Source organism: Cibotium barometz, chromosome 40 (assembly GCF_041138505.1).
Source record: "Cibotium barometz isolate CiBa-2024 chromosome 40, ASM4113850v1, whole genome shotgun sequence".
NCBI lineage: Eukaryota > Viridiplantae > Streptophyta > Polypodiopsida > Cyatheales > Cibotiaceae > Cibotium > Cibotium barometz.
The window spans coordinates 23,698,434-23,710,737 of NC_141085.1; the positions used below are offsets into that span (position 1 = coordinate 23,698,434).

Consider the following 12,304-nt stretch of genomic DNA (forward strand, 5'->3'; position numbering starts at 1 on the left):
AGAATTTGAAAGCATACTTGGAAGCAATGCTAGGTTGACATCCGTAATCGATGAGCTTGAATCCTGTTCTGATGTTCGATGGAGATTCAAAAGTACTTCGCAAATTACGAAATTACAAACTCATTACCACATTAGAAAATGCGTTTTATATCATGAATCAATAGGTAGGACTATTGACCGCCTTTAACATTGAAGGTTTTTTCGTCCGCTTTCAATATCGAAAGTGCTATTTGGGAAATTGGAGAAGGGCACATTTTCCTATGTTTATTAAATTTCGGGGAGGACTGTTTGTGCCAACTCCTCTCCATACTTTATGTATGGTTTTTTTATATAAAAGTTCACTCACACAAACAAGCACGAAAATTTCATGACTTGATGAATGACGTGCAACTTAGATTCAATTGTGATAATGAATTTGAAATTATTTACCTTGCGATGTGCTCTGAGATCTCTGTCGATGTCTATAATCATAGGCTTGATGTTCATGCTCGTTCGAGCTCTATAAGCTATTCATATAAATTTGAGAAAGACATGCATATGAAGAAGAAGTGCTACAAAAACGGTATGGGCTGCAGTGTCCATTCGAACGTTTTAAGATATATATACGTTAACGGAATGACAGAGCGTTTCAAGATCATTCGAAGTAAGTTGACAACACACAAGTGCAAAGTACCCAAGAATTCTAGTTTTTTTTAAAATAAAAAAGTTGTAGCTAGGGAAAACACAAGCCCGGTAAAAGGCTCAAACGATGTGGATGCAGTCTGTGAGAAGGCCGTGAAGGCAGGCGCGAAGATGCTGGAGGAGGTAGCAGACCAGCCATGGGGGATGGGGGTGCTGGATCCATTTGGCTTTGCATTGAGCTATGGCACCCCTCTGAAAGAGCTCCACGCAGCGGGGGAGGCAGCTGCAAATGGACAGTAAATGTCTCACGTCTCTCAAAGGCCGGTGCCTTTGTAATTTGTGCTTGAGTGGTTTGGTGTGCTTGGAGTATTGCTATGTGGTGGGGTGTCCGAATGCACCTGAGTCCATTGCGTAAGGAGGTTCTCTGTGAAAAGGCTGCTGCTCGGCAAGCTGATTGGAAAAGGGAGCAACCCAGGTAAACACAGGTGCTGGTTTTACCGTTTGGGGGCCCGATCATCTGGCTTTGCCAATGAGGCCTCTTCATGTCGAATGCCCCCTCCCACTAGCTGCTTCTTCGTCTCAAGGAAAGAGGCTTTGAATAAGGCTCTCCAACCATCCACCCGGGCAGACTATGCCTCTTTCTTGAGATCATGCAGCATTAAGAAGGCTTTGTCTGATGGGACTCGTCTCCATGACCACATCGTCCAACATGGTCTTGAACAAGACAAGCTCCTTGGGAGGCTACTCATCCAGATGTATGCCAAGTGTGCCGCCCTCGAAGATGCCCATAGCTGGCTGGAAAACATGTGTGGCCATGAGAACCTTTCCTCATGGAACTTCATGCTGGGAGCATATGTGCAGCATGGGCACAGCGAGCTGGCCATTAGGCTATTTGCACAGATGCTGCGGGACAGCATTTTCTTTGACAAGGTTACTCTTATACACATTCTATGTGCATGTGCAAGCCAAACTGCTCTCACACATGGACAGTGGGTGCATGATCATGCCATTCGCAGTGACTTGGATATGGATGTGTTTCTGGCAACTGCCCTTGTTAGCATGTACAGCAAGTGCGGGAGCTTGAATGATGCACAGGGTGTGTTCTACAGAATGTTGGAACGGAATGTGGTCTCATGGAATGCCATACTTGGAGCTCATGAACATAATGACCTTAGCAAGGAAGTATTCCAACTGTTTGAACAAATGCAAGGTGAAGCCATAGCTCCTGACAAGGTTACCTTTGTCACCATTCTTTCTGCTTGTGCCAACCATTCTGTTCTTGCTACAAGGACAGGAATGGCTGCCCTATATAAAGGCCAACAAATTCATTCTCGAGTCATGCCAAGCAGATGCTACTCAGATCTTGATGTGGTGAATGGTCTTATCAACATGTATGGCAGGTGCGGTGTTTTGAATGAGGCACAGACAATGTTTGCATGTCTGTCTAGGCGGAACATTGTCACATGGAATACCATAGTTGGAGGCTTTGCAGAACATGGGTATGAGAAGGATGCCCTGCGGTTTTTTGATCAGATGCACTGTGAGGGACTGATCCCAGACAAGGTTACCTTCATCAACATACTTAATTCATATGCTCAACCTTTGGCCTTAGCAGATGGCAAGAGAATGCATGTCCGCTTAAAGCGTAGTGGTTTTGAAACAGATGTTGTCGTTGCAACTGCACTTGTCAGCATGTATGGCAAGTGTGGTAGCTTGGATGATGCGCAAAGAATGTTTGACCAAATGATAGAGTACAATTTAATCTCGTGGAATGCAATGATTGCAGTGTATGCTCAACATGGTCTTGGCAAGGAGGCCCTGCAAGTCTTCAATAAAATGCAGAAAGCAGGCATGTTTCCAAATAAAAGCACCTTTGTCAGCCTTCTTTCTGCTTGTACCACTGAGGCAGCTTTAGCTCTAGGGAGGCATATACATGCTTGGATCATGTGTTCAGGATGTGAGTTACATGTTGCTGTGTCAAGTGCCCTCACAAACATGTATGCAAAGTGTGGAAGCCTCGAGGATGCGTACGCACTCTTTGACAAAATGCTTTCTAAAGATTTGATTTCATGGAATACTGTGATTTCTTCTTATGCTCAGCATGGACAGGGAAAGAAGGCTCTCCAACTCTACAAGCGTATGCAACAGGAAGGAACCTTTCCAAATCAGGTTACCTTTGTCAATGTACTTTATGCATGCAGCCATGCGGGTCTAATAGAAGAGGCTCACCAATTTCTTGCTTCTGCATGTTGTAAACATGGTATTGCTCCGGTCTTAGAACATTTTGATTGTATGATAGATTTGCTTGGGAGGGTGGGACGGTTGGATGAGGCAGAGAGGCTTTTATACAATATGCCTTTTCAACCTTCGGCTGTGTCATGGATGATCCTGCTTGCTGCTTGTAGACTCCAGCATGATGTTGTACGTGGAGAATGTATTGCAAAGCATATGTTTGAGCTGGATCCAAAGACTCCTCCTGCATGTGTTATGCTGTCAAATATTTTTTATGCAGCTGGTATGGGGGATGAAGGTGACCAAGTGAGGGGCACTATGAGATTGTATGCATGAAGCAGCAGGTATGTCAGAATCCATCAGTAGACCACACACACACACACACGCTCTCACACACAGAGGTCTGGTCAAATAAACCACTTCAGCCAGGTCCTTCAACAAGCGAATGTGGCAGTAAAGTCAGGATGGCACAAAAATTTCAGGTTCTAGCCAAGAATGAGCAAAGTACATTGTGTCTTTTTTTTGGTTGCCACATGACTGTTTTTATTGCTTTTTATAAAAGCTATTTATAAAATACCTGCTTCAACCACAAACTTGCATGAACACTCAGAGCTTTCTTTATTCTTAGTCTTCTCTTTATCAGTAAAAAGGGTAGCCTTGGAGGTCCATAAAGTGAAGTGAGCTAAACAGGAGACTAGGCTTGCCCAAGCTAGAACTCCATCTGTGTTGCACTAAAACCGTCCCAAATATTAAGCAGCCTTGTAATGGGCTTTATTGATTTACCACCAAGATGGGGTTTGTCAGCCCAACGTCTAAATAAGCCAACATACGATCCATGTGCTCGTTTTAAAAGCTAACAATCTTTGTCTTAGGATCGCATACCTTGAAAACCCTAATAGGGTTAGAATGAATTTGGGCATGTTGCTGTATTAGCGGACATGCAAATTTCACATTGTGAAGTTTTCGTCTAAGTTATAGCCAATTGATATTGTGTTAACTCTTTAGTGGTGCATATGCCCTATCAACTACCTTTTTGTTGTAATAATTCTTTCTATTTGTTGTGATCCTTGGTGCTAGGCTTCATTAGGGTTGAGTTTACCCTGCATCTTTGGAGCTTTGATAGAAACTCAAAACACAAACCTTTATATAAATATATGCTCTTATGTGTGTGCGTGTGTGTGCCTGGGGGGGGGGGGGGGGGGGGAGCGTTGTGGAGGAGGAGAGCTATATTGATACCAAGTTTTACACCCACTATTGGGCAGTGATGACATTAATGGGGATGTCGTAGTATCTAGTCCATACTATCCATGATGGAGTTGATGGTTTATCGTCTTGTGAACCTGCAACTAATTTGGCTCGATGACCGCGATAGATTGTGGCTAGCGACTCTCCTCCCAGCCATAGGCTCCTTTTCAGAACCACAACCGAGCCTGATGTCAAATTGCCGTGAGTCGCCATAGCACGCCTTGGAGTCCATACCACCAGACGACACCAGATGATGTGCTTGCCTTGAGCTACTCTGGCTCTTGCACCCCTTGGAGACCTCTCTCTCCATATGTGGATACCTCATAATCATCATAAGTGAGCCCAATCTCACTTATATAATAATAACCATGCCATATTTGGCCATTGCTTCTATTATAAGCTTTTAGCCTTTATAAGCTTCTAGTTAGCTTTTTACTGACTCTAGGCCAATCCCGACCTCATCCTTACCAGTCCTTAGTCCTTGGTAGGTTCTATTAGTCCCCATACCCAGCTAAGCTCTAACCCTAACCTTGGGTTAGCACATCCCCTTAATCTCGGTTATCCTAACCCGCAGTCAACATTGATCCAAGGCCTTGTAACATTATCTTCCTCTTCTTTTAGATTCATGTCCTCACGAATCCTCCAAGTAGGAGACAATCCACTATAAGCTTAACCTCGAATTCATATATCCCAACATAGCATCCGCATAGGTTCCTGGGCCCTACATAAGCTAGTGTAGAACCTCTGTACCGGATTTGTGCTATTGGAATTATAGAATCCTATAAGACAACATGCTTACCAATTGGATTCCATATAAGGTCAGAAGTGAAAACAAAGAAAAAGCTAAAATGCACTGAGTCCCAGCCCTCACACCAAACTATTTATATATATATATACCTAGATGAAACCAGGAACATGCCCAAATTCACCTTTTAGGAATGTGCATGGTAGTCAACCCACAAGACTATATAACTATCAACTCCATTATGCATAGTATGGACTAGATACTACGACATTCCCAGTAACGTCATCAGTGTCCAATAGTGGGTGTAGAACTCTGTATAAAGATATGCTCTCACACACGCACTCCACACACACACACACACACACAGACAAGAGCATATATTCACACAAAGCCCTTCGTACTGAGTTTCTGTCAAACCTCTGGAGACGCAGGGCAGACTTAGCCATAATGAAGCCTAGCACTAAGGGAAGTAGCAAATAGAAAGAATTAGTACAGCAAATAAGTAGTTGATAGGGCGAATGCTGTCAGAATATGAAGCGGAGATGAAGACAAAATCTGAGAACACGAGAGCAAGAGCACTATAGAAAAATACAGCAATAGAGGAGAGAGAGAGGCGTGTAACTCTGCTATATATACACAAGAAAATCCCGAAGACTCAATACAATGAGTGGGGGGCCAAGGGGCCATTTTATATGGCCCCACATGAGCAGTCGGCCTGCTCAAAAGACAGTCGACAGCACACAGATGGTCCACGACCTGCTCCAGCTCCAGTCGACCAGCTCCTGTCAGTCGGCCAACACACATATCAAGTCGGCCAGCTACAGAGGACAACCTGGGGGCAGCAGACTCAGTTGGCCATCATCTGGATGAGCCACGAACCATAGGACAGCCTCCCACACCTGAGGAAAAATAGGGAAAAATATGGAGAGTGGGGAAAAATGAGAAAACACCTAAATCGGGCGGGCACACCCACAACAGAGGCCCTGGTGTAAATATACAGACAGGAGATGACTGCTAACAAATGCACCGCTAAAGATAGAAAGAATTAGCACAATATCAACTGGTTGCAACTCGGACGAAAACTTCACAATGTAAAATTTGCATGTCCGCTAATACGGCTGAATTATATACCTAGATGAATCCAGGAACATGCCCAAATTCACCTTTTAGGAATGTGCATGGTAGTCAACCCACAAGACTATATAACTATCAACTCCATTATGCATAGTATGGACTAGATACTATGACATCCCCACTAATGTCATCAGTGCCCAATAGGGGGTGTAGAACTTTGTATCAAGATATGCTCTCACACACGCACTCCACACACACACACACACACGAGCATATATTCGCACAAAGCCCTTCGTACTGAGTTTCTGTCAAACCTCTGGAGATGCAGGGTAGACTCGGCCATAATGAAGCTGACTCTGTGCTACAAAGCTATCGGTTCCCCTCATTTGCACTTCGTTTCGTTTACAATATTTGGAGTACACGTTTGTATGAATTAGTTATACACCCGTGGTAAGTTGTACCAACTTTCCCATCTCATGGTTAGATGTCACATGCACGCTTGTGCCATTCAGCATGAACATGCTTAATCCCTGACTAATCCAGTAGTTAGGACAGCGTGAAGTGTCACCATCAGTGTCAGAAGCATCTTCATCAGCATCAGAATCATCATCGTCAAAACCATCAGCATCATCATCAAACACCATCATCAGCATAGTCATCATGACAAAAGGGTTTGGGAACCCTGTCGGCAGCCAGTAGGGGGGCTTCAGCCTGCTGTCGGCAGCCCTATCGGAATATGCAGCGGAAATGAGACCAAGAACTGAGAGCAGAAAATGCAGAGGTGCAAGAGAAGAGATGTGTGCTGAAAACCTCATATATACACCTGAATCCTGTACAATAATGTGGGGGGGAGCAAGTGCCCATATATATATGACAAGGGGCAGCCAGTCGGCCTGTATAAACAGGCCGACAGTCCCCTATAGGGGCCCACGACCAGGCTTGGCCTGGTCAGCCAGCATCAAGGTGGGCCCCCATGGCCAGCCGCCTCCTACAGGTCAGCCAGGGAAAGAAAAAACAGCCCCCCATGACTACACTCCTACCAAAACTAGGAAAGAAAATGGACAAAATCGGGGACTCCTCCCGTAGGCGGGCACACCCACATCACAGGCCCTCACTTAGATGAATGCTAACACCCCCTCTTAGCTCCTAGATGTGGAACCAATCCTAGTGAGCTGGTGTCATGTGCATCATAGATGCCATGGACATTCTTAGGGCTAGATCCAAAAAAGGCAACCAGATAAAGAGTATGAACCAGGTAGATAGAGCACAGAGCACACCTTTTACAGTGTAGATTGAAGCAAGGCATGGATCAGACGGCTGTTGGCTGCAGGACAGAGGATGCTGGCTGCCAGAAGAGCTGTCGGCTGACGTCAGCAGAGTGTGGGCAACAAGCGCATCATGAATAAGGAATATGAGCAGTCGGCTGCATAAAAAGGGGATTTATGAATATCTAAACTGGCCGATCAGCAGAGCTGGAGCGTTTGGTGTATTGCCACTGCAACCTTCGTCTTCTTGAGGAGAAAGGCAATCCCATTGAGCCTTGCCAGGTGAATGTCGACTTGATCAACATCGAGAAGGTGAAGGAAATTCTAGAGATCCCACTAGATGAGCGAGACATTTATGCTATGCTCTACGAGGAGGCCATGCAGCCGATTCGCACCACACGGAGCCATTCGAGAGTGAGAGTCCGAGTTCAGGCCACAACCAGTTCATCAGCAGCGAGATCTAGTGCTCGAGTTGGCACGAGTCAAGGTGTTGCAGCACAGATAGAGGAGGCAGATCTGGATGATTTAGATGATTCGGATGATTCATCTACTTACACTACAGATTCAGAGGCTGAGGCATCTGATCATGATGTTGAGATGGATTTGTAGACTTAGAGTTTCAGTCTTCAGTCTTGACATTATTTTTTATTTCATTTGTACTTGGCACTTGTGATTGGAATTTGGCATTTTGATTCGACTTTGATCATGGATCATGGATGGTGGATTATGTTACTTGTCTCTTAGCTCTAGCCTCTGGAGTTTGAGTTCTTTAGTTATCATTCTTTCGATTTTTAAACTTTACAATGTATATGAATGGTTAATGTTGAATGGTCATTGGTAAATCAATATTAAAGTCAATGAAGATGCACTTTCTTCTAATGCGAGAACTTACAAAGACTTGAAATCTGTGGTTCCTTGGTCATTGTTTTCATGCACAAGGTTAACTTTTATACATGAAATCTGTGGTTCCAACATCCTAGGCTTAAAAACTATAGATACAGGCCATAATTACAGTTTTAAAAAATTAATGAATAAAAAACTTATTTAAAAAACTTCTCTAAAAATAAAAAACGTTTTTAAAAGTATAAAACTCGTATAAAACTTCCCGTTTTAAAAATGTCTGGCAACTATGGCGGCAAGCTTTCCGGGACCAGATGGTGGATGGCTTGCCAGATGTTAGCAGTAGGCAAGGACATTCCAGTTCTTGCGTTCGTCAGTCAGAGGAGCCTTTATAGGTGAACTACACTTTAATGTCTCATCTCAATGGCTTCAAGTTTCACTTGCATGGATTTCCTCCAAATCTCTTGGGAAAGAGCTTCCTTAACGGAAGCGGACTCTTTGTCCCGAATGATAAGAATAACACTTGGGAGTTGGTTCCAAGGCCATCAAAATGGTTAGTCATTGGTGTCAAGTGGGTCTATAAGACCAACTATACGTCTGACGGTAAGCACAAGGCCAGACTTGTGACTAAGGACTATGCTCGACGACTTGGCATCAACTATGAGGATACCTTTGCACCGACAGTGATGATGACCACGATTAGGATAGTTCTTGCTCTTGCCTCTTCTCAGTGGTGGCCGGTCTATCAGATGGATGTAAAATATGCGTTCCTTAATGGTGACTTGTAGGGAGGAGGTGTATGTTGAGTAACCTTGAGGCTTTGAGGTTCCGGGATAAAAGGGGATGGTTTACAGTTTACAGAAGTCCTTGTATGGTCTTAAGCAGGCTCCCAGGGCTTGGAATCAGAAGATTGATTCCTTCTTTCTACGGAAAGGTTTTCAGAGATCAGTTGCAGATCTTAACTTGTATCTCTTTCGAGAACGCTGCTTGGTCACATTGCTTTATCCATGTGGATGATGCCATTCTCACTGGCGGTCATGTGGAGTACATAGCTGTGATGAAGGCTGCCTTGTCGAAGGAGTTTGAGATGTTCGACTTAGGCTTACTCCATTTCTTTTTGGGATTGGAGATTTGGGAGACCCAGAGCGGGTTCTTTGTTTCTCAGCAGCGGTATGTTCATGAGTTGTTGGAGACCTTTGGGATGGAGAACTGCAAGCCTATTTCTTCACCGATGGACCCGAACGCAAAACTTACAGTTAATGATCCTTGTGAGTAGGTTGATGCCTCTTGTATTGAAAGCTTGTTGGTTCATTGATTTGGTTGCTGAACACCAGATTGGACTTGAGCTTTCTAGTGGGACTGTTGAGCTCATTCATGTAGACACCTTTGAAGACTCATTGGGACGCAGGATTGCGGATCTTGCGGTATCTGCAGGGTACGAAGGATCTTGGACTCTTCTATGACACTAGAGAGGGAATGACGGAACGAGTCAGACTCCAAGGTTGGAGTGACTCAAATTGGGGAGGAGATCCAGTCACGAGGAGATCTACATCAAGCTACGGATTTACCCTTGGCTTAGGAGCTATTTCTTGGAGCAGCAAGAAGCAACCAACTATTGCCTTGTCTTCTACAGAGGCAGAGTACCGGGCTGCTTGTGGTGCTGCTTGTGAGGTTGTGTGTCTACGGAGGTTACTTGGTGAGATTGGGTTTCCACAGTAGGAGCCCACAGTCATCCAGTGCGATAACCAGAGCTGTATAGCTATTGTTCGGAACCCGGTCTTCCATGCCCCGACCAAGCACATAGAGATACAATATCACTTTGTTCGTGAGAAGATTTTGGCTAGTGACATCTTGCTTGTTTATTGTTCAACGGAGGACAATGCGGTTGACCACTTCACGAAGTCTCTACCTCAGGCAATGCTCCGGCAGCGCTCCAGCTCACTGTTGGTTCCACATCCAGGAGTTGAGAGGGGGTGTTAGCAGTCATCTCCTGTCTGTACCATATTACTTAGTAGGGAGTGAGGGCCTCTGTTGTGGGTGTGCCCACCCGAGTTAGGAGTAGTCTCCATTTTTCCTCATTTTCCATATTTTTCCCTATTTTTCTTGGTCGTGGGGGACTATTGCTATAGGCCGACTGTATCTGTGCTGGCCGACTTCATTTTTGTCCTGGCTGACTGCATATGTGCTGGCTGACTGGTCTTTTACCTAGTCGTGGACATGTTTGCTGCTGACGGCTGTTTTTGGGCTGGCCGACCAGCAGCCTTGCCCCCCACTTCCATTTTGTACCGGATCTTGTGCATATAGCAGAGTTTATACAGCTTCTCTCTCTCTCTACACTTCTGCATTTTCTTTCTCACAGCAGTTGTCTCATTTTCCGCTGTGCATTCCGACAAGTACTTCATGGAACACAATGAATGCCATTTATGTCTTCCATGGTTTCACCAAGGAGGCCCTTGGGCATTTTAAGACAAATGCGGCCAAGGGAAAGGCTTAAGCTAGATGAGGTCACTTTTATGAGCATGCTTATTGCGTACAGTTGTGCCGGTTTAGTCAGAGACAGATGGAACACTTTCAAGTTTATGGTGTCCTGCCTGATATAGACCATTATGTCTGCATGTTTGGCTTTTTGACAAGTTGGATGAAGCAGAGTATTTGATTGTCAGCATGCCATATCAACCTTGGCTCTTTCATTCATGACATTGCTTGGTGCTTGCAGACACCAAACTGATTTGAAGGGAGAAGAACATGCTTCATGGCAGCATGTGTTTGATTTAGATCCATAGAGTGCTGCTGCTTATGAGGTACTGCCACCAATACCTGTGCAGATGCTGGGGATGGGATTTTTTGATGTGGGCTTAAGGGTCACAGGCTTAACCAATTGCCCGCTCAGCTTCTCCCTCGTCGTGGACAATTAGTCATCTTTGTTGTAAGTGTGGCTCTTTTAAAGCTTGGCAGCCTCAGGGCCCAAGGTTGCCAGGAATCAGCAGGTCAAAAGCAGTTCACATTTTTCTGGTCAGCAGCCAAGCCCTCTCCATACTTGGTTAAGTTGCAAGGCAGTACTACAAGCAATGTGTCTTTATCTCTATGGTGGTAGAGCAACGTCAACATAGGTGGGTATGTTCCATCTGTACCATCCATGTTCCCACAGAAGGCCTCCATGTACTGTCAATAATTAGGTGGGTATGTTCCATCTGTACCATCCATGTTCCCCCAGAGTGTACCGTCAGCCATAACAATTAGATTTCATTGTCAGTGCAAGTGTGTAGGAGCCATCACAATCAAGCTGAACACAACAAGATAGACAAAAACAGTTCTCATGATTGTATTATCTGAAATGAACCTAGACATAAAAGTTTAGCCTGGCAAAGACACATCTAAGTGCCTCACCAGATCTTGTGTATGGTGACTCCCAATATGTAGTGCTCTGCCTTGGCGGTACGCTGAAAAGAAATGTGACTAGTGTGTACGTGTGTGTGCATGCTTACACTAGCCTAATGAGTGGATGTCCTATGTTCAGGGGAGATAACTCAAGAGGCAGTAATTATGTTGCATGAAATTGAGAACCAGACATAGTAAAGCTAGCAACAAGAGTTCACTTTTTTTTTTTTTGGGTATTGGGAGGGATATTTATTTATTTATTTTTAGTGAGGGAATGGACAGACCACATTCCATTTAGGCATGCATTCGGGAGGAGGGGCAGGTATTGAACCCTCACCGTCGCAGGGTGTAAGTCAAGAGCCCTTACTGTTGGGCTACACCCCTCTAAGATTTCAGAGTTGCACTACCAAGGGATGAAAATGATAACCCTTCTTCGATAATAAAAAATATTTATTCATAATTATGAATGTTGTGTAGATTGTAATTTATTGGCATAATTGAACGGAAACTTGCTAGTAAATATTGAACAACACCACAAAAGTACATTGACACAGTCTATATGCGGCTCTAAAATGAATCACTTTCCTTCACTTTCATCAATGAAAATGCTCATCTAAGTGGGAAAAAGCATGATTTTCGTTGTAAGAGCACGCTTGTCACTTCCTTGCCTACGGTCTTCATTTTCTCCTCCCAATCGCTCCTACATGCACTAAAAAGACATTTTAGAATGAGAATGAGAATGAGAATGATTTGCTACACGTTAGTGTTGTGCATGCTTGGTTTAAATCAGTTCCCCATGATTATGTTTGTAACAATGCTACAATCAATAAGGCGACCCTTCCATTGAGAAGAGTTGAAGTGTAAGAAATAGCTATGTTAATTAAGAAGTTGTCACTAAAATCTT

The 12,304-nt window shown here is 44.3% G+C and overlaps 1 protein-coding gene across 1 annotated transcript; it reads left to right on the top strand.

Annotated features, from left to right (window-relative positions):
* The first annotated feature begins 521 nt into the window (after nucleotides 1-521).
* On the top strand, nucleotides 522-11,533 carry LOC147615331 (pentatricopeptide repeat-containing protein At4g39530-like). The gene is made up of 2 exons (XM_086779411.1): nucleotides 522-3,335; nucleotides 10,739-11,533. The coding sequence occupies exon 1, from the start codon at nucleotides 1,171-1,173 to the stop codon at nucleotides 3,187-3,189; it is 2,019 nt and encodes a 672-aa protein (XP_086635537.1). The 5' UTR covers nucleotides 522-1,170; the 3' UTR covers nucleotides 3,190-3,335; nucleotides 10,739-11,533.
* The last annotated feature ends 771 nt before the right edge of the window (nucleotides 11,534-12,304 follow it).

Bases quoted from the DNA above. Each gene is read 5' to 3' on its own strand.
- LOC147615331 (XM_086779411.1), top strand. From the start codon at position 1,171: ATGCCCCCTCCCACTAGCTGCTTCTTCGTCTCAAGGAAAGAGGCTTTG.